Here is a 20,687-nt window from a genome sequence, read left to right as displayed (position 1 = left end):
GATCTTAACATTTCTGCAATATATTCAATGCACCTCAAAAGGATTCTAATTTCACTGAGCACATAATCTGACCCTGAAATTGTCTAGTGGCGTTTATTGGTCTAAAGGTTTTCGCCATAATCTAGTAAAACCTCCGCATGGAATTAGGCGAATTATGAAGCTCGAAAACCGATAACAAAATACACAGTTTCCCATTTTGTGGTAAACTAAATGTGTGTCAAAACTACCAAATATCCAAACTAAAACAAGCAAATGGGTTAGTGAGGAGAGCAAGGAATATTCCTAGTGTGACCCTCACTTTGTAGTACCGAAAACACAGTACCATCTAACTAAAGAATAATCACAATCAATCACGGGTGTCAGGCACATCAAGTCAAAACTGATCAGCCGTTCTGTTAACCCACCAACGTGTTTCTCCTTTCCAGGGAAATTTAGGCACAGTGACCTTCTAAAATGAGAATCTCACACTTCTATACAGAAATCCATTTTTAGAAGGCTTAAAATAAACCATGTTTGCTGATGTGTGTTTTTCAAGGAAATCCTCACTTTCCTCTGCCAATCAGTTTCTGCGATCTTCCCCCAACAGTTTTATCAAAAACACTGTACCTGCTACTCATCTGCTACGTTTTCAACATGTGCACAACCTCTACCCCAACCCTGTACTGCCACCTATATTGCCTCGGGTGGAGAGTGACACAATGTTAAATGCGGAATGGGGAGCAAGTCAACAAGCAACGTTAACCCGCAGTAACTCAGAAGGCTATCTGCTGCAACTGCAGAAACAAAAACAACTGCAGGAAAAAAACAGTAAGGTAAAGTTGGATTTTTTATTATTTCGATTAGACATTAATTTGTATTGTATTTTTATATATGTTTTTATAGCACTGTCTGTGTTTACTTTTGCAACGTTTCTTATTCTGTGCATTGACTGTGAAAATATGATTTAACATCGTATTTATAAAGTGATTCATCCAAGTATTCATATTCAGTTAAATTTACCTTCCTTATTTAATGAACACAAAGGGGCAGATTTATTAAAAAGTTACGCAGGGCACCATTCCCTAAGCTGTCGTCGAAAGAGGCTGTCTAATACAACACATACACCTTTTATCATAGTGCCACGGTGCTGTGTGTGATGTCTAGCATAGGGTTTATACTGTAAGGGTCCCATTCCAGTACAGAATAATATGCTTAGACGACCTTTAACCCCTTCGCTGCTAGGCCTTTTCCCCTCCTGTGCTGAGGCTTTTTTGGGCGTTTTGGAGTAGTGCGCGCTTAGGCCCTTGTAACTTTTTGACCACATAAGGTATCCACACCAAATTTGCGTCCTTTTCTTCCAACATCATGTGGATTCTAAAGGCGCCCTGGGTTTGTGGATTCCCTTGGAGGGGGCCCAGAAATTTAGCAAAATATAGTGATTTTTTTGTTTTTTTCAGAAAAATGGGAAAAACGGGCTGCAAATGAAAGCCTCTGGGTGTTTCCCTGAAAATGGTATCACAAAAAGGTTTGTGGGGCTGAAATCTCCATTTTCTCAGCTTTCAGGGAATGACAGACTTTTGTCAGAGAACCGAAATTTTTCACTCAGTTTTGGCATTTTTCTGGGACATAGCCTATTTTTGCTATTTTTAGAGCTTTCCACCTCCTTCCAGTTAATGGTAGAAATGAGTTTGAAAGCAATAATGGATCCTGGAAAGCTTTACATTTTCGAAAAGTAGACAAAATTCTGAATTCAGAAAGGGGTCATTTGTCTAAATCCATGAAGGTTTCGTTATAGAAACTAACAGTTAGATATTGGAATATTTGAAATTTTGTTGAAAAAAACAGCCTTTTGTCTCAACGTTTTCACCTATAACTTTTTCTAATTTTGACAGCTCTTGGAAAGCAATATACCGTTACATCCGTTAGACCTTCCTGGTTGTGGGGATATATAGGACTTGTAGTTTCACCAAGAACCCGACGAACCCAGATCCAAAAACTGAGCAGCAACTTGCAATGGTATTTTTTCATTTACTGGGTATAGTGCACTTTGTCTTGGAAAATGTATACATGGAATAATCTGTATGAAAGACACCTATGTATTTCTGAATTGGGTACAAATTATAGACTTCAGAAACAGTATATAATTGCACATTTTCAAAGTTGGGAATACTCATACTAGCATGAGAATTATTGGTCATTTTTCATAAAGATTTTTTTTTTACTCAATGTCTTTCATTCAAAGGGAGAAATGCATGAAAGCTCAATTGGTAATAACAGTTGATTTACAAATCTGAATTACCCCAAGTGTCCCGATAAAAACGGTACCTCACTTGTGTGGGTCGGCCTTGTGCCTGCGACAGGAAACGGCGGAAAATGCAACGTGGTCACACCTAAATTTAGCAGTTACAAATTGACCCTTTTTTGGCAAAGTGCCTACCTGTAGTTTTTGCACCCTAGCTCTGCCGGCACCTAGGGAAACCTTGCAAACCTATACATTTTTGAAAAGTAGACACCCAGGGGAATTCAGGATGGGGTGACTCGACTGCCTACCACCAGGTTTTGTTACCCAGAATCCCTTGCAAAGCTAAGTTTTTCACAAAATAAACACATTTTCCTCACATTTCTGTGGTGGAAAGTTCTGGAATCTGCGTGGATCAACAAATTTCCACCCACCCAGCGTGCCCCCAGGTCTCCCGAAAACAATGGTACCTCACTTGTGTGGGTAGGCATAGTGGCTGCGACATGAAACAGCGCAAAACGCAGCATGGTCGCACCTCAATTTCCCAGTGAAATTTAGCACGATTCGGACAAAAAGACTACCTTTTGTTTTTGCGCCGTAGCTCTGCCAGCACCTAGGGAAACCTAGCAAACCTATACATTTTTGAAAACTAGACACCCAGGGCAATTCAGGATGGGGTGACTCGCCTGCCTACCCCCAGGTTTTGTTACCCAGAATCCCTTGAAAACATAAAAATTTGACCAAAAAAACACATTTTCCTCACATTTCTGTGGTGGAAAGTTCTGGAATCTGCGTGGATCAACAAATTTCCACCCACCCAGCGTGCCCCCAGGTCTCCCGAAAAAAATGGTACCTCACTTGCGTGGGTAGGCATAGTGGCTGCGACATGAAACAGCGCAAAACGCAGCATGGTCGCACCTCAATTTCCCAGTGAAATTTAGCACGATTCGGACAAAAAGACTACCTTTTGTTTTTGCGCCGTAGCTCTGCCAGCACCTAGGGAAACCTAGCAAACCTATACATTTTTGAAAACTAAACACCCAGGGGAATTCAGGATGGGGTGACTCGCCTGCCTACCCCCAGGTTTTGTTACCCAGAATCCCTTGAAAACATAAAAATTTGACCAAAAAAACACATTTTCCTCACATTTCTGTGGTGGAAAGTTCTGGAATCTGCGTGGATCAACAAATTTTCACTCACCCAGCGTGGCCCCAGGTCTCCCGAAAAAAATGGTACCTCACTTGCTTGGTTAGGCATAGTGGCTGCGACATGAAACAGCGCAAAACGCAGCATGGTCGCACCTCAATTTCCCAGTGAAATTTTGCACGATTCGGACAAAAAGACTACCTTTTGTTTTTGCGCCGTAGATCTGCCAGCACCTAGGGAAACCTAGCAAACCTATACATTTTTGAAAACTAGACACCCAGGGGAATTCAGGATGGGGTGACTCGCCTGCCTACCCCTAGGTTTTGTTACCCAGAATCCCTTGCAAACATAAAAATTTGACCAAAAAAACACATTTTCCTCACATTTCTGTGGTGGAAAGTTCTGGAATCTGCGTGGATCAACAAATTTCCACCCACCCAGCGTGCCCCCAGGTCTCTCAAAAAAAATGGTACCTCACTTGCGTGGGTAGGCATAGTGGCTGCGACATGAAACAGCGCAAAACGCAGCATGGTCGCACCTCAATTTCCCGGTGAAATTTAGCACGATTCGGACAAAAAGACTACCTTTTGTTTTTGCGCCGTAGCTCTGCCAGCACCTAGGGAAACCTAGCAAACCTATACATTTTTGAAAACTAGACACCCAGGGGAATTCAGGATGGGGTGACTCGCCTGCCTACCCCCAGGTTTTGTTACCCAGAATCCCTTGCAAACATAAAAATTTGACCAAAAAAACACATTTTCCTCACATTTCTGTGGTGGAAAGTTCAGGAATCTGCGTGGATCAACAAATTTCCACCCACCCAGCGTGCCCCCAGGTCTCCCGAAAAAAACGGTACCTCACTTGCGTGGGTAGGCATAGTAGCTGCGACATGAAACAGCGCAAAACGTAGCATGGTCGCACCTCAATTTCCCAGTGAAATTTAGCACGATTCGGACAAAAAGACTACCTTTTGTTTTTGCGCCGTAGCTCTGCCAGCACCTAGGGAAACCTAGCAAACCTATACTTTTTTGAACACTAGACACCCAGGGGAATTCAGGATGGGGTGACTCGCCTGCCTACCCCCAGGTTTTGTTACCCAGAATCCCTTGCAAACATAAAAATGTTACCAAAAAAACACGGGCTGCAAATGAAAGCCTCTGGGTGTTTCCCTGAAAATGGTATCACAAAAAGGTTTGTGGGGCTGAAATCTCCATTTTCTCAGCTTTCAGGGAATGACAGACTTTTGTCAGAGAACCGAAATTTTTCACTCAGTTTTGGCATTTTTCTGGGACATAGCCTATTTTTGCTATTTTTAGAGCTTTCCACCTCCTTCCAGTTAATGGTAGAAATGAGTTTGAAAGCAATAATGGATCCTGGAAAGCTTTACATTTTCGAAAAGTAGACAAAATTCTGAATTCAGAAAGGGGTCATTTGTCTAAATCCATGAAGGTTTCGTTATAGAAACTAACAGTTAGATATTGGAATATTTGAAATTTTGTTGAAAAAAACAGCCTTTTGTCTCAACGTTTTCACCTATAACTTTTTCTAATTTTGACAGCTCTTGGAAAGCAATATACCGTTACATCCGTTAGACCTTCCTGGTTGTGGGGATATATAGGACTTGTAGTTTCACCAAGAACCCGACGAACCCAGATCCAAAAACTGAGCAGCAACTTGCAATGGTATTTTTTCATTTACTGGGTATAGTGCACTTTGTCTTGGAAAATGTATACATGGAATAATCTGTATGAAAGACACCTATGTATTTCTGAATTGGGTACAAATTATAGACTTCAGAAACAGTATATAATTGCACATTTTCAAAGTTGGGAATACTCATACTAGCATGAGAATTATTGGTCATTTTTCATAAAGATTTTTTTTTTACTCAATGTCTTTCATTCAAAGGGAGAAATGCATGAAAGCTCAATTGGTAATAACAGTTGATTTACAAATCTGAATTACCCCAAGTGTCCCGATAAAAACGGTACCTCACTTGTGTGGGTCGGCCTTGTGCCTGCGACAGGAAACGGCGGAAAATGCAACGTGGTCACACCTAAATTTAGCAGTTACAAATTGACCCTTTTTTGGCAAAGTGCCTACCTGTAGTTTTTGCACCCTAGCTCTGCCGGCACCTAGGGAAACCTTGCAAACCTATACATTTTTGAAAAGTAGACACCCAGGGGAATTCAGGATGGGGTGACTCGACTGCCTACCACCAGGTTTTGTTACCCAGAATCCCTTGCAAAGCTAAGTTTTTCACAAAATAAACACATTTTCCTCACATTTCTGTGGTGGAAAGTTCTGGAATCTGCGTGGATCAACAAATTTCCACCCACCCAGCGTGCCCCCAGGTCTCCCGAAAACAATGGTACCTCACTTGTGTGGGTAGGCATAGTGGCTGCGACATGAAACAGCGCAAAACGCAGCATGGTCGCACCTCAATTTCCCAGTGAAATTTAGCACGATTCGGACAAAAAGACTACCTTTTGTTTTTGCGCCGTAGCTCTGCCAGCACCTAGGGAAACCTAGCAAACCTATACATTTTTGAAAACTAGACACCCAGGGCAATTCAGGATGGGGTGACTCGCCTGCCTACCCCCAGGTTTTGTTACCCAGAATCCCTTGAAAACATAAAAATTTGACCAAAAAAACACATTTTCCTCACATTTCTGTGGTGGAAAGTTCTGGAATCTGCGTGGATCAACAAATTTCCACCCACCCAGCGTGCCCCCAGGTCTCCCGAAAAAAATGGTACCTCACTTGCGTGGGTAGGCATAGTGGCTGCGACATGAAACAGCGCAAAACGCAGCATGGTCGCACCTCAATTTCCCAGTGAAATTTAGCACGATTCGGACAAAAAGACTACCTTTTGTTTTTGCGCCGTAGCTCTGCCAGCACCTAGGGAAACCTAGCAAACCTATACATTTTTGAAAACTAAACACCCAGGGGAATTCAGGATGGGGTGACTCGCCTGCCTACCCCCAGGTTTTGTTACCCAGAATCCCTTGAAAACATAAAAATTTGACCAAAAAAACACATTTTCCTCACATTTCTGTGGTGGAAAGTTCTGGAATCTGCGTGGATCAACAAATTTTCACTCACCCAGCGTGGCCCCAGGTCTCCCGAAAAAAATGGTACCTCACTTGCTTGGTTAGGCATAGTGGCTGCGACATGAAACAGCGCAAAACGCAGCATGGTCGCACCTCAATTTCCCAGTGAAATTTTGCACGATTCGGACAAAAAGACTACCTTTTGTTTTTGCGCCGTAGATCTGCCAGCACCTAGGGAAACCTAGCAAACCTATACATTTTTGAAAACTAGACACCCAGGGGAATTCAGGATGGGGTGACTCGCCTGCCTACCCCTAGGTTTTGTTACCCAGAATCCCTTGCAAACATAAAAATTTGACCAAAAAAACACATTTTCCTCACATTTCTGTGGTGGAAAGTTCTGGAATCTGCGTGGATCAACAAATTTCCACCCACCCAGCGTGCCCCCAGGTCTCTCAAAAAAAATGGTACCTCACTTGCGTGGGTAGGCATAGTGGCTGCGACATGAAACAGCGCAAAACGCAGCATGGTCGCACCTCAATTTCCCAGTGAAATTTAGCACGATTCGGACAAAAAGACTACCTTTTGTTTTTGCGCCGTAGCTCTGCCAGCACCTAGGGAAACCTAGCAAACCTATACATTTTTGAAAACTAGACACCCAGGGGAATTCAGGATGGGGTGACTCGCCTGCCCACCCCCAGGTTTTGTTACCCAGAATCCCTTGCAAACATAAAAATGTTACCAAAAAAACACATTTTCCTCACATTTCTTTGGTGGAAAGTTCTGGAATCTGCGTGGATCAACAAATTTCCACCCACCCAGCGTGCCCCCAGGTCTCCCGAAAAAAACGGTACCTCACTTGCGTGGGTAGGCATAGTGGCTGCGACATGAAACAGCGCAAAACGCAGCATGGTCGCACCTCAATTTCCCAGTGAAATTTAGCACGATTCGGACAAAAAGACTACCTTTTGTTTTTGCGCCGTAGCTCTGCCAGCACCTAGGGAATCCTAGCAAACCTATACATTTCTGAAAACTAGACACCCAGGGGAATTCAGGATGGGGTGACTCGCCTGCCTACCCCCAGGTTTTGTTACCCAGAATCCCTTGCAAACATAAAAATTTGACCAAAAAAACACATTTTCCTCACATTTCTGTGGTGGAAAGTTCTGGAATCTGCGTGGATCAACAAATTTCCACCCACCCAGCGTGCCCCCAGGTCTCCCGAAAAAAACGGTACCTCACTTGCGTGGGTAGGCATAGTGGCTGCGACATGAAACAGCGCAAAACGCAGCATGGTCGCACCTCAATTTCCCAGTGAAATTTAGCACGATTCGGACAAAAAGACTACCTTTTGTTTTTGCGCCATAGCTCTGCCAGCACCTAGGGAAACCTAGCAAACCTATACATTTTTGAAAAGTAGACACCCAGGGGAATTCAGGATGGGGTGACTCGCCTGCCTACCCCCAGGTTTTGTTACCCAGAATCCCTTGCAAACATAAAAATTTGACCAAAAAAACACATTTTCCTCACATTTCTGTGGTGGAAAGTTCTGGAATCTGCGTGGATCAACAAATTTCCACCCACCCAGCGTGCCCCCAGGTCTCCCAAAAAAAACGGTACCTCACTTGCGTGGGTAGGCATAGTGGCTGCGACATGAAACAGCGCAAAACGCAGCATGGTCGCACCTCAATTTCCCAGTGAAATTTAGCACGATTCGGACAAAAAGACTACCTTTTGTTTTTGCGCCGTAGCTCTGCCAGCACCTAGGGAAACCTAGCAAACCTATACATTTTTGAAAACTAGACAACCAGGGGAATTCAGGATGGGGTGACTCGCCTGCCTACCCCCAGGTTTTGTTACCCAGAATCCCTTGCAAAAATAAAAATTTGACCAAAAAAACACATTTTCCTCACATTTCTGTGGTGGAAAGTTCTGGAATCTGCGTGGATCAACAAATTTCCACCCACCCAGCGTACCCCCAGGTCTCCCGAAAAAAACGGTACCTCACTTGCGTGGGTAGGCATAGTGGCTGCGACATGAAACAGCGCAAAACGTAGCATGGTCGCACCTCAATTTCCCAGTGAAATTTAGCACGATTCGGACAAAAAGACTACCTTTTGTTTTTGCGCCGTAGCTCTGCCAGCACCTAGGGAAACCTAGCAAACCTATACATTTTTGAAAACTAGACACCCAGGGGAATTCAGGATGGGGTGACTCGCCTGCCTACCCCCAGGTTTTGTTACCCAGAATCCCTTGCAAACATAAAAATTTGACCAAAAAAACACATTTTCCTCACATTTCTGTGGTGGAAAGTTCAGGAATCTGCGTGGATCAACAAATTTCCACCCACCCAGCGTGCCCCCAGGTCTCCCGAAAAAAACGGTACCTCACTTGCGTGGGTAGGCATAGTAGCTGCGACATGAAACAGCGCAAAACGCAGCATGGTCGCACCTCAATTTCCCAGTGAAATTTAGCACGATTCGGACAAAAAGACTACCTTTTGTTTTTGCGCCGTAGCTCTGCCAGCACCTAGGGAAACCTAGCAAACCTATACTTTTTTGAACACTAGACACCCAGGGGAATTCAGGATGGGGTGACTCGCCTGCCTACCCCCAGGTTTTGTTACCCAGAATCCCTTGCAAACATAAAAATTTGACCAAAAAAACACATTTTCCTCACATTTCTGTGGTGGAAAGTTCTGGAATCTGCGTGGATCAACAAATTTCCACCCACCCAGCGTGCCCCCAGGTCTCCCGAAAAAAACGGTACCTCACTTGCGTGGGTAGGCATAGTAGCTGCGACATGAAACAGCGCAAAACGCAGCATGGTCGCACCTCAATTTCCCAGTGAAATTTAGCACGATTCGGACAAAAAGACTACCTTTTGTTTTTGCGCCGTAGCTCTGCCAGCACCTAGGGAAACCTAGCAAACCTATACTTTTTTGAAAACTAGACACCCAGGGGAATTCAGGATGGGGTGACTCGCCTGCCTACCCCCAGGTTTTGTTACCCAGAATCCCTTGCAAACATAAAAATTTGACCAAAAAAACACATTTTCCTCACATTTCTGTGGTGGAAAGTTCTGGAATCTGCGTGGATCAACACATTTCCACCCACCCAGCGTGCCCCCAGGTCTCCCGAAAAAAACGGTACCTCACTTGCGTGGGTAAACATAGTGGCTGCAACAGGAAACGGTTCAAATTGTACGGTGGTGAATTTACATTACCTTATTGCAAAACTACCTTGATTTTGGGGGGGGGGCATCTGAGTTTGTGGCCCGGGGCTCGGTGGTATTCTTTGCAAAGTAGCAAACCCAAACAGTTCTGAAAACTAGACACCCGGGGGACTCCAGGGAGGTATGGCATGCATGGGTCCCCCAATGTTTTCCTACCCAGAACTCTCTGCAAACCTTAAAATTAGGTAAAAATTGCACTTTTCCAAACTTTTTGGCGTGGGATCGCCGGGTCGGCAAAAAAGTCATACCACCCTGCGTTCCCCTTGTTCTCCCGAGTAAAAGGATACCTCACTTGTGTGGGTGCCCCAAAGCAGAATACGCCAAAAATGAATTTTGAAAAAAGTAGTTTTTACTCATATTTACGTTTTACAAATTAAGCACCCCAGCCTAAGTCACATGCCTTTGGCCCACCCACACAAGTGAGGTATCATTTTACTCGGGAGAACAAGGGAAACACTGGGTGGTAGGACATTTGTTCCGGCAGCGAGATCCCACCCAAAAAAGTATGGAAAAGTGGGTTTTTTGACAAAAATTTCAGGTTTGCAGGGGTTTCTGGGTAGGAAAACATTGGGGGACCCACGCATGCCATACCACCCTGGACTCCCCCGGGTGTCTAGTTCTCAGAACTGTTTGGGTTTGGTAGTTTCCAAAGATGCCTGCCAAGCCCCGGGCCAAAAGCTCAGGTGACCCCCTCAAAAAATAAGATTATTTGGCTAAAGGTAATGTTTTCGTCTCCACAGTATGAATTGGGCCTTTTCCTAAAGCAGCCGCTATGCCTACCCACGCAAGTGAGGTACCATTTTTATCGGGAGACCTTGGGGAACGCTGGGTGGGAGGTAATTTGTGTGTGCCCAGTGATGCCACGCTTTCCCACACTAAAACGTGTGAAAAAACTGATTTTTTACCATGCAAAAAATGAGGTTTGCAAGGGATTCTGGGTAAAGGAACGTTGGAGGATCCACGCAAGCCATACCTCCTTGGAAGCCCCCGGTTGTCTACTTTTCAGAAATGTGTGGGATTGGTAGGTTTCCCTAGATGGCTGTCTCGCACGGGGCCAAAAACCCAGGTAACCCCTCTTGCAAAAGCTGGTGGACTTAGGGGTTACCTGGGTTTCTGGCCCCGTGCGAGACAGCCATCTATGGAAACCTACCAAACCCACACATTTCTGAAAATTAGACACCCGGGCGCTTCCAAGGAGGTATGGCTTGCGTGGATCCGCCAACGTTCCTTTACCCAGAATCCCTTGCAAACCTCAATTTTAGCAGAAAAAAATCAATTTTTTCACACGTTGTAGTCTGGGAAAGCGTGGCATCACTGGGCTCACACAAATTACCTCCCACCCAGCATTCCCCCAGGTCTCCCGATAAAAACGGTACCTCACTTGCGTGGGTAGCCATAGTGGCTGCAACAGGAAAAGGTCCAAATCTAACAGTGGTGAATATAAAATACCCTGAAGCAATATAACTTTGATTTTTTGGGGGGGAGGCACCTGAGTTTTTGGCCCGGGGTGGGTGGTATTCTTTGGAAAGTAGCAAACCCAAACAGTTCTGAAAACTAGACACCCGGGAGAGTCCAGGGAGGTATGGCATGTGTGGGTCCACCAATGTTTTCCTACCCAGAACTCCTTGCAAACCTTAAAAATAGGTAAAAATAGCACTTTTCCAAACATTTTGGCGTGGGATCGCCGTGCCGGCAAAAAAGTCCTACCACCCTGCGCTCCCCTTGTTCTCCCAAGTAAAAGGATACCACACCTTAACAGAGTTACTCAAAAGTCAAACATTCAAGCACGGCTATCTATTCCTCAAAGACACACACATACAGGTTGGATTTGGCACGAGGGCGAGTGATGGTTCAGTACATAAAATTTTATTAACAAGATATTTCAAAAAAATGAAATGCTCTGTCAATAAATAAATGCATAAAAACTGAACCAGTGACTCGCAACTCGTGAGCTGTAAAGCCACGACAAGGCACCAACCGTTTTACAGGCCATTCACGCACCTTTCATACCTGATACAAACCAGACCATTGACACCATCCGAATGGAAAAGCAACACATAACAACAATCACAATAAGGGGCAAGGTACACCCTACTGCAGAAATTAGAAAAAAAACAATTATTACTGCACACCCATCTAATCCGCAAGCACACACACATACTGGTTGGATTTGGCACGAGGGTGAGTGATGATTCAGTACATACAATTGGATACGCAAGTAATTTCATCAAAAATGAAATACACTGCGTATAATTGAAAGTATGATAAACTGAACCACTGACTCGCAGCTCGTGAGCTGTAAAGCCACGTCAAGGCACCAACCTCTTTACAGGCCATTCATACACCTTTCGTACGCGTGACACATACAAAACATTCACACCGCCAGCCGCGGACCCATCACATTTCAACACTCACACCAGCAAACAGCGCCATTCAAGGGCCCATCACTTTCACACGCCCACATTTCTGACACTGCAACTACACAAAATGATGGACTGTGTGGAGTGTCACTCAACTAGCAGTGTGTGTAGTGACCAACAGAAAGTAACTACTCACACACCGCCTGCCGAGCGCCAGTCCACCCACACCACCATCCAAGCACCAGACCATGCACACTGCCAGCCAAACACCACTCAGCGCACACCGACAGCCAACTACCACTCCACACACACCACCAGCCAAGCATCACTCCACGCACACCACCAGCCAAGCGCCACTCCACAAACACAACACCATCCAAGCACCACTCCACACACACCGCCAGCCAAGCACCACTCCACTCACACCGCCAGCCAAGCACCTAACCATACACTCCGCCAGCCAAGCAAAAATCCACTAACCCCCCCAGCACAACTCCAATCCATGCACTATTCCAGCCAAGCACCAGACCACGCACACCACCAGCCAAGCGCCTGTCCACGCACACCAACAATCCAAGCACAATCCTGCACACACCACCATCGAAATTAGAATTTTTTAAAGAAATACCACAAATCAAATGTAGAAACCTACAAATCTGCTAACACAAATTCAAAACCTAAATGCTTTGCACTAATGCAAACCTAAAAGCAAACAAAAAAATATTACAGAAAACAAACCAGACAGTACACTTACAAGCTCAATGAAACTCCCAAAACTTCTTTTGTGTGTGGTACGATTTAAAACAAGCTGGCACACACAATCCAGGATTTGAAGGACAGTCAGGACAGTGCATACGAGACTCCCTCCGCACTTCTCTTCGCCAACAGACTCTACATCTTTTAGTGGGATTGTCTTTTGCAGTTGTGGGAGGAATGTATTCTGGAAAGTGGCGATCTTTCAGTCTAGCCACTTCCTCCACCACTCCAAATCTTGGCACACTTGCCTGTTCCACTAGTACAAGGCTGCCTATTATAGTCTCCTGAAACTTAACAAAAGGCATCTTTGACTCAGGACAAGATTTCTGGAAAACAACAAAAGCATTAAAGGATGCCAAGTGGAAAAGATGGATAGCCAACTTCTTGTACCAAACGTAAGCCTTTCGAAGAGCAGCATAAGGTTCCAACCTCTGATCTACTCTGTCAACACCACCCATGTGCCTATTATAGTCTAAAATGCACACAGGTTTACGCACTTCAGCAGTCTCACCCCGAACTGGCAGAGCTTCAGTGCTTTCGTCATGGATAGTAGTCAGCATGTAAACATCTCTCCTGTCTGAAAACTTCACAGCTAGAAGCTTCCCACATCGCAATGCAGTAGACTGTCCCCGCACAAGCCTTTTGCAAACAAGTTCTATTGGAAAACCTTTCCGGTTACTGCGCATCGTGCCACATGCAACAGTGCCCACTTTGGCCAACTCCTTGAACAAACGCACACTAGTGTAGAAGTTATCTACATATAAATGGTGGCCTTTGTTAAATAATCGTCTACCTAGTTCCCACACAATTTTCTCAGTCACTCCAAAAGTGGACGGACAAGCAGAAGTGTTAATGCTGGAATCCTTACCGGTGTACACCCTGAAATTATAAACATATCCAGTCTCACTGTCACACAGCATATACAGTTTGATGCCATAGCGTGCCCTCTTACTAGGAATGTATTGCCTAAAAACCAAGCGGCCCTTGAACAACACCAAAGACTCGTCCACAGCTATTTCTCTTCCAGGTGCAAACATCTCAGGAAAACGATCAACAAAGTGATCAAGGACAGGCCGAATCTTAAAAAGACGGTCACAATCAGGGTGATCGCGTGGCAACGCTAAATCATTATCAACAAAATGCATCATGCGAAGAAGAAGCATATATCGATCACGAGTCATAACTGCTGGAAATATAGATGTTGCCATCAAGGGACTAGTGGACCAATAAGAAGACATTGATGGCTTCCTTAGCAAGCCCATCAAAAAAGTTAATCCCAAAAACTTCTTCATCTCTTCAACATATGTGGGAGACCAATGGGTAGCTCTGGAATGGGGCTTAAGGCTGGCACTGTGGTCCCTCAAATACTGCTCTGCATACAAATTAGTTTGCTCCACAATCTCCTGCAAAAACTCATCGTCAAAAAACAATTGAAAATATTGAATTGGCAAAAAATTGTCAGTATCCACTCTACACCCTGGAACACCAGTGAAGTCTGGCAATTCCGGCTGCACCATGCCAGGGGCAACCCAGACGTCATCACTAACATGAGGAGAAGAAGCCACCCTAGCCTGCAGGCCAGATGCCTCTTGCTGCACTACATCAACGGGAACACTAGCATCCCCAGATGCCTCTTGCCTCACTACACCAACAGGAATACTAGCATCCCCAGATACATTTTGCATCTCTTCACCAACAGAAGAACTCACATCCCCAGCTGCCTCTTGCATCTCAACATCAACAGAAGAACTCGCATCCCCAGATGCCACTTGCTGCTCAACAACAACAGAAAGACTAGCAGCACCAGATGCCTCATGCTGCTCAACAACAGGAAGACTAGCAGCACCAGATAACCTTTGGCGCACCACAGCAATGTGAAACCTTTTGGGCGCAGCCTTTACCACACTTGCCTGTTCCTGACGAGAAAAAAAGGGAAACCTTGAGGACCTAGGCTGCCGCTCACATGGCTCTTCCCTCTCTACCGGCACATCAATGTCCCTCTCTACCACAGGCACTTCATCAGCACTAGAAGAAGAATCATCATCCGATGATACCATGCGAAGAGAAAACTCACTGCCTGAATCTTCTGCACCTAACTCAAGCTCCGAATCGGAGTCAGTGTCTGGACCATGGTCAGAGGAAGACTCAAAAAGCAAACTAACAACCTGCTTAGCAGTAATCCTGCGAGCAGCCATTATCCTTACAAATCAAGAAGACTACACACACAAGTGAACAACAACCTACACTGTGCAAAGGAAGAAGTAAACAAGGTAGAGTCTTCACACAAAAATCAATGCACTCAAAAACAATTCAAATCTAACCAAATATAAGAAGACTCACCAGCACCTACTCTGCTGAAACACAGCAAAAAGAAAGGAAATCCCACTGGAAAGAAAAAAAAACAAGTATAGATTAGACAAAGTACACATCAAGCAGCAATACAAAAAAAAAAGTTAACAATCAAGAAACACAAAGCCACACAAACAGCAATAACTTCACTTTTCATAACAACACATTTATCTAGGAAAAATAGTACAAAAAACATTTACTTACCAAGCACATGCAACTACACAAGCTGCAAAACCAGCATTAACCGAACCACAACCTACACCAATACAAACAGCAAAAGCCTGGATCAAAAACAAAGAAGAAAAAAAATAATTTAATACTACATTTCACAAACAACATAACAAATGAATAAACAATACACAAATGTACCCCCAAAATCACATCCACACAGATGGGCCATCAAAAAGGGCAAAACGGACAAAAGTACGGGTTGATTTGCCCACCGGGGGGGGGGGGGGGCAGAAAATCTAAATTTAAAATCCGACCCACCTGAAAGCGACCCTTGCACAATGGGTCACTTCCTACAATCTAAAATAAAATCCCTGGTGCTAATGGGGGCATTTCCACCGCACAATCGCAATGCTGTGCGCGACCGTGAGCCAGAAATGCCCTGCAAAGAGACATCAGAAGAGAGGAAAATCACTTACCTCTCCCCTGAAGCCTCTTTGCAAACCCCCCCAAATATCTCAAAACCAACCTAACACCTCCAGGCGCAGGAAGCAAATGGCTTCCCGACCGCCTGGGAATCCCTGAAGATGTTGGCGCGTGCTGTGCGCGCTGACATCATCAGGGATTCTCATGGGGAGGGGGACAACAGAATTACTGTGGTTAACTGCGATGCTGGACAGAGGCACTTGCATCCTTCATTTTCACAAGCGCAATCCTAAAACAGTTCCTATGACCAGGAGCTTCTTTCTCCCCATCTGCTGCTCTCAACAGTCTCTGACCATTTATACACATAAGAGGCATGTGAACTCACACAGAAGATCCCCTATTGGCAACGCCCACCAACTAGCGGAGTGCACCATCTTTCCTAAATTTACCCACTATGATGGACAGCTCACTCAAGGGACCTGTGCACACATTGGTGCAATGGCATAGTAATACACACGGACACTGGAGACAAAGCAAGCGCTCGAGTTGCAGCACAAATTCAGGAAAACATTCATCAGCCCAAAAACATTTGTGACCTTCCCACTATGATTCACAGCTCACACAAGGGACCCCTGCGCACATCTGTGCAATTGCATAGTAACGCACACATGGACACTGGAGACAAAGATGGGGCTCGAGTTGCAGCACAAACTCAGGAAAGCAATCATCAGCCCAAAAACATTTGTGAACTTCCCACTATGATGAACAAATGGTCTCTGTTTCCAGATACCTAAGAGCCTTGCTAGTTTATTCAGATAACAACCAACACACACTGGGGTCGATTGTGAAAATATGGTATTGTGTACAAAAAAGGGGAGAAATGCTCCTCTTTTAGGTGTCCCCTCACTCACCAGGGTTGCCCCACGGTGACATGCTTCATCATTGGGGCCATCCCAGTCCTCTACGGGCTGGGGCGTGCTGCGACTTGCGAAAGTTACGTAGGAGCACTTTATTAGACTATGTGTGGTGCATGTGTATTTGAGGAGTGGACTATGTGATGTGTGAAATACCTGCCCAGTAGGTTTACAATAAACTTTATTCTTGCCTCTAGGTGGTAATAAACGGGGTGGAAAGATAGGCTGCCCTAAACGTAATGTGTCCAGATGTACCTATCAACTCCTATCGTCGACATGTTTCGTGCATACACCAAGCACTATGATGGACAGCTCACACAAGGGACCCCTGCGCACATCTGTGCAATTGCATAGTACCGCACACATGGACACTGGAGATGGCGCTCGAGTTGCGGCACAAACTCAGGAAAACAATCATCAACACAAAAACATTTGTGAGCTTCCCACTATGATGGACAGCTCACTCAAGGGACCCCTGCGCACATTTGTGCAGTTGCATAGTAACGCACACATGGTCAATGGAGACAAAGATGGCGCTAGAGTTGCAGCACAAATTCAGGTAACAATCAACAGCCCAAAAACATTTGTGAGCTTCCCACTATGATGGACAGCTCACTCAAGGGACCCCTTCGCACATGGCATAGTAACACACACATGGTCACTGGAGACAAAGCATGTGTTTGAAAAGCAGCACACAAAAAAAAACATTCATCAGGCCAAAAACACTAGTGAGCTTTGCCTAGGCAGCACAGGTGTGTTTTTTAGCCACTTCAGAAACACACATCAGTATAAGTAATGAAGGACAGAGGCACTTGCATCCTTCATTACAATGAGCACTATCATTTTACTTTATAAATGACCCCCATCAGCATTTTTGTACAAAAAACGGCCTTTCCACAACATTGCAGCCAAGAAAAGACTTCATAGATAATGTGCCCCCAACAAGGGGAGCGACCCTTCCCCAAGGGGCCGCTCCCCGAACTAAGAAACTGATCACAAAACCCAAAAAAAAAAAATCCCTAACATTCCTGCTGCACGATCGCACGATCGTGCAGCAGGAAACCTCTAAAATGCCACCGAGGGAAAGGAAAAGCCTTTCCTTTCCCTCGATGCAAGTTGCATCACAATCCCCCCCGCCCCAGCCGCAAAACTAACCTCTTTGTGCAACGACGCGCAGGAAGCAAATGGCTTCCCTGCGCGTCTGTAAACAAAGGAAGCCTCCGGTGACGTCAGCGCGCCTCGCGCGCTGACGTCATTGATGACGTGGGCGGGGAGGGCGGGGGGAGGCAGGGGAAGGTCTTCCCCTGCCATCCCCGCAAAAACAAAAAAAATCAGGCAGACTCGGAGGGAGCGCTGGCGCTTCCCCCGAGGGTGGGGCTCATGACGAGCTGGGCTCGTCATGAGCGTGCGAGGAGGCTACGCCATGACGAGCCCAGCTCGTCATCAGCCCCGAAGGGGTTAAAACGTTTCCCATATTAGATGGTTGCTGTACAACACAGCATGCATGCAATGTAGCAAAAGCTGGAGAAATTAAGCCTTTTCACTATCTTCATGCCTGCATTGAGGAGGCATTATTTTAGGCACATATCCCTATTTTCCATTATCTGCAGACAGGGCTGTGAGTCAAAAAACATGGGTTGTAGCATGGGAACTCCCATGTACGATCCATGAGAAGCTCCTTTGAAGCAAAATAGTGCAAAGTAGAGCAAAGTGCTATTTACGTTAGTCTAAGGTTACTTTCTCTAGCTCATAAACTTTTGTGCTCGAAAGAAAATACAATATCAACACTTTGAACAGGGTTGAGTCACTTTTTGTGACTTTGCACAGAAGCAAATTGTTAGTAATTTTGTACAATAGTTCAGGAATAACAGATACTATCGCAGAGAATGGCATGTTCAAGAATTGATTGTCCAATCACAATGATTCCTTTGCTGGCAGGGACTATAGTATACGCCCTTTAACAAAGCATTGTGGGTCTGACAGCCCCTTGCCTCAGTGGTGTGCATATAATTTTCATCTGAATCCAGTCCTGGTGCTCAGTCAATCAATCAGGACACTTGTAGAGTGCACTACATACCCGTGAGGGTCTCAAGGCGCTGGAGGGGGTGGGGGGTGCTGCTACTGATCGAAGAGCCAGGTCTTGAGTAGTCTTCTGAAGGCCAGCAGTAGGTCTTGGGTCTGCCATAGCTTGGTGGGGAGGGTGTTCCAGGTCTTGGCGGCGAGGTGGGAGAAGGATCTGCCTTCGGCTGTTGTTCTTCGGATGCGGGGTACAGCGGCGAGGTTGGCAGAGCGGAGCTTGCGGGTGGGGGTGTAGAAGCTGAGTCGTCTGTTGAGGTACGCTGGGCCGTTGTCGTGGAGGGTTTTGTGTGCGAGGATGAGGAGCTTGAAGGTTATCCTCTTGTAGACGGGGAGCCAGTGTAGGTCTCTCAGGCGGGGAGTGATTTGACTGCAGCGGGGGATGTTGAGGATCAGACGTGCTGAGGTGCTGAGATACGTTTTTTCGCCCCTCATCTTTTTCTCTCTTTATTTACTGGCAATAAATAGAACACTGTTTTCTCCTCAGAGAAGTGTGTAGTTGGATCTCCCTGGCTCTGTGCCACTTGGAGAATGAACGTTATTCTTTTCTGCAAATACAAGTTGTGTAGCTTTTTGTGATGGTGGTAGTGGGCATGCAGAGTGTGGTACTACGCACCAGGGCCAGGCTGGGGAACCAAGAGCAGCCCTGGCAAAAAATTTCAAACCACCCCTGCCCTCTCCATTTCCTTGCGCAGTGTCTCTCTTTCCATGCAGTCATTCTCTCTCTACTTGTCTCCCCATCTCTCTTCTCCATCTCTGATCGCTTTCTATATAATTTTTCTCTCTCTCCTCCTTCTCGCTGTTTTGAAGCCTCCCTGTACCTGCTGCAATTAATGTCAGGGAGCTGTAAAAGGTGACTGAGGCACCAGGAGCAGGCCTCCAAAGGCTCTAGCCCACCAGGGAAATGCCCGGTAGAATAACAGGCCTGTACAACCCTGCAAAGCACAAGTATGGACTGGCATACACGTTCTGTTCTATTATAAGCGGGAGGCATTTTTGATTACTGAAACTCCACAACATTACTAGAGATCTTAATGCCCCTCAGTCTGCTAGTCTCTAGGAAAAACCAGTGGCGTAGATGGTGTGTGGGGGCGAGGGGGGGTTAACTAGTCCTCTTTAATGCCATGTAAAGCTTGGCAAATTCCATGAAATTGTGGAGTACCCTTTCACCGTGGTCAGACATTTCTTTTAGTTTTTTATGAATATGGCTTTATTGACAGTCTTGTACACCAATTCATAAAATCCAAGGTGGGACAGCAGGGTAGATCAAATACGACCTTGCTTCAATAGCACTGGAGGTGGTGAGAGTGTTGTATGTCTTCTCATCGATTGTGTGTCATGGTAACATAGTCTCAGGTCAGGCTGGATTTGAATATTGTCTTTTTTTCGGGAAATACAAAGTGAAAGAACAATTGCCAAACCACAACATGCCCTACCCACTCCCCCAAGGGACTCACCACTGTTGCAATTATTGGTACATTGTGTCATGCGTAGGGGTCATAGTTGTGTGTTGAATAAGCATGGGACTGTGTGTTGTGAAACAGGTGGGGTCAGGTGGTGCCGTATATTATTGCATATATTATTGCATGCTTGTTCGTGTTGTAGGAGGACAGAAAAGAACTACAGAAATGAGATTCAAGGGAGGTCTAGTGTCATCGTATGAGGGAGCGAAGACTTGAAGCATCGTATCTCAGTATGCTTCAAGTGGATTTTGTATTAACTGCGTTTCTCTCTCTGGTGTAGAGCGGTGCTCTCTGCCTGTGCCTATCTAGTTCAGGGCTCGGAAAATAAAAAAATTGTTTCTAGACCTGCAGGTCTAGTTACTTATAAAATCTACTCGACCTAACTGTAATGCACCTGACTTCTGTGAGCAAACATGACAAGTTAACAAGATTTAAAGTTGTTTTTATTGCTCATTCACGTTGTTAGAAATAAAGATGCCTTTAAATCTTCCTATCTTGTCACATTTGCTCGGCTTTCAGAAACA

General features: G+C 45.3%; 1 protein-coding gene across 1 annotated transcript in view; it reads left to right on the top strand.

The window, feature by feature from the left end:
* The window catches only part of JHY (junctional cadherin complex regulator), a 443,466-nt gene that overhangs the window by 211,145 nt on the left and 211,634 nt on the right, over nucleotides 1–20,687 (top strand). The window contains exon 6 of the mRNA XM_078681831.1: nucleotides 587–812. Within this exon, the coding sequence (XP_078537957.1) occupies nucleotides 587–812 (226 nt within the window). The remainder of the gene's footprint in view (nucleotides 1–586; nucleotides 813–20,687) is intronic.

The sequence above is a fragment of the Lissotriton helveticus genome, chromosome 3_1 (genome assembly GCF_964261635.1).
Source record: "Lissotriton helveticus chromosome 3_1, aLisHel1.1, whole genome shotgun sequence".
Lineage (NCBI taxonomy): Eukaryota > Metazoa > Chordata > Amphibia > Caudata > Salamandridae > Lissotriton > Lissotriton helveticus.
Note: the sequence above shows the minus strand (reverse complement) of the source record. Positions and strands in the feature narration are given on the sequence as shown.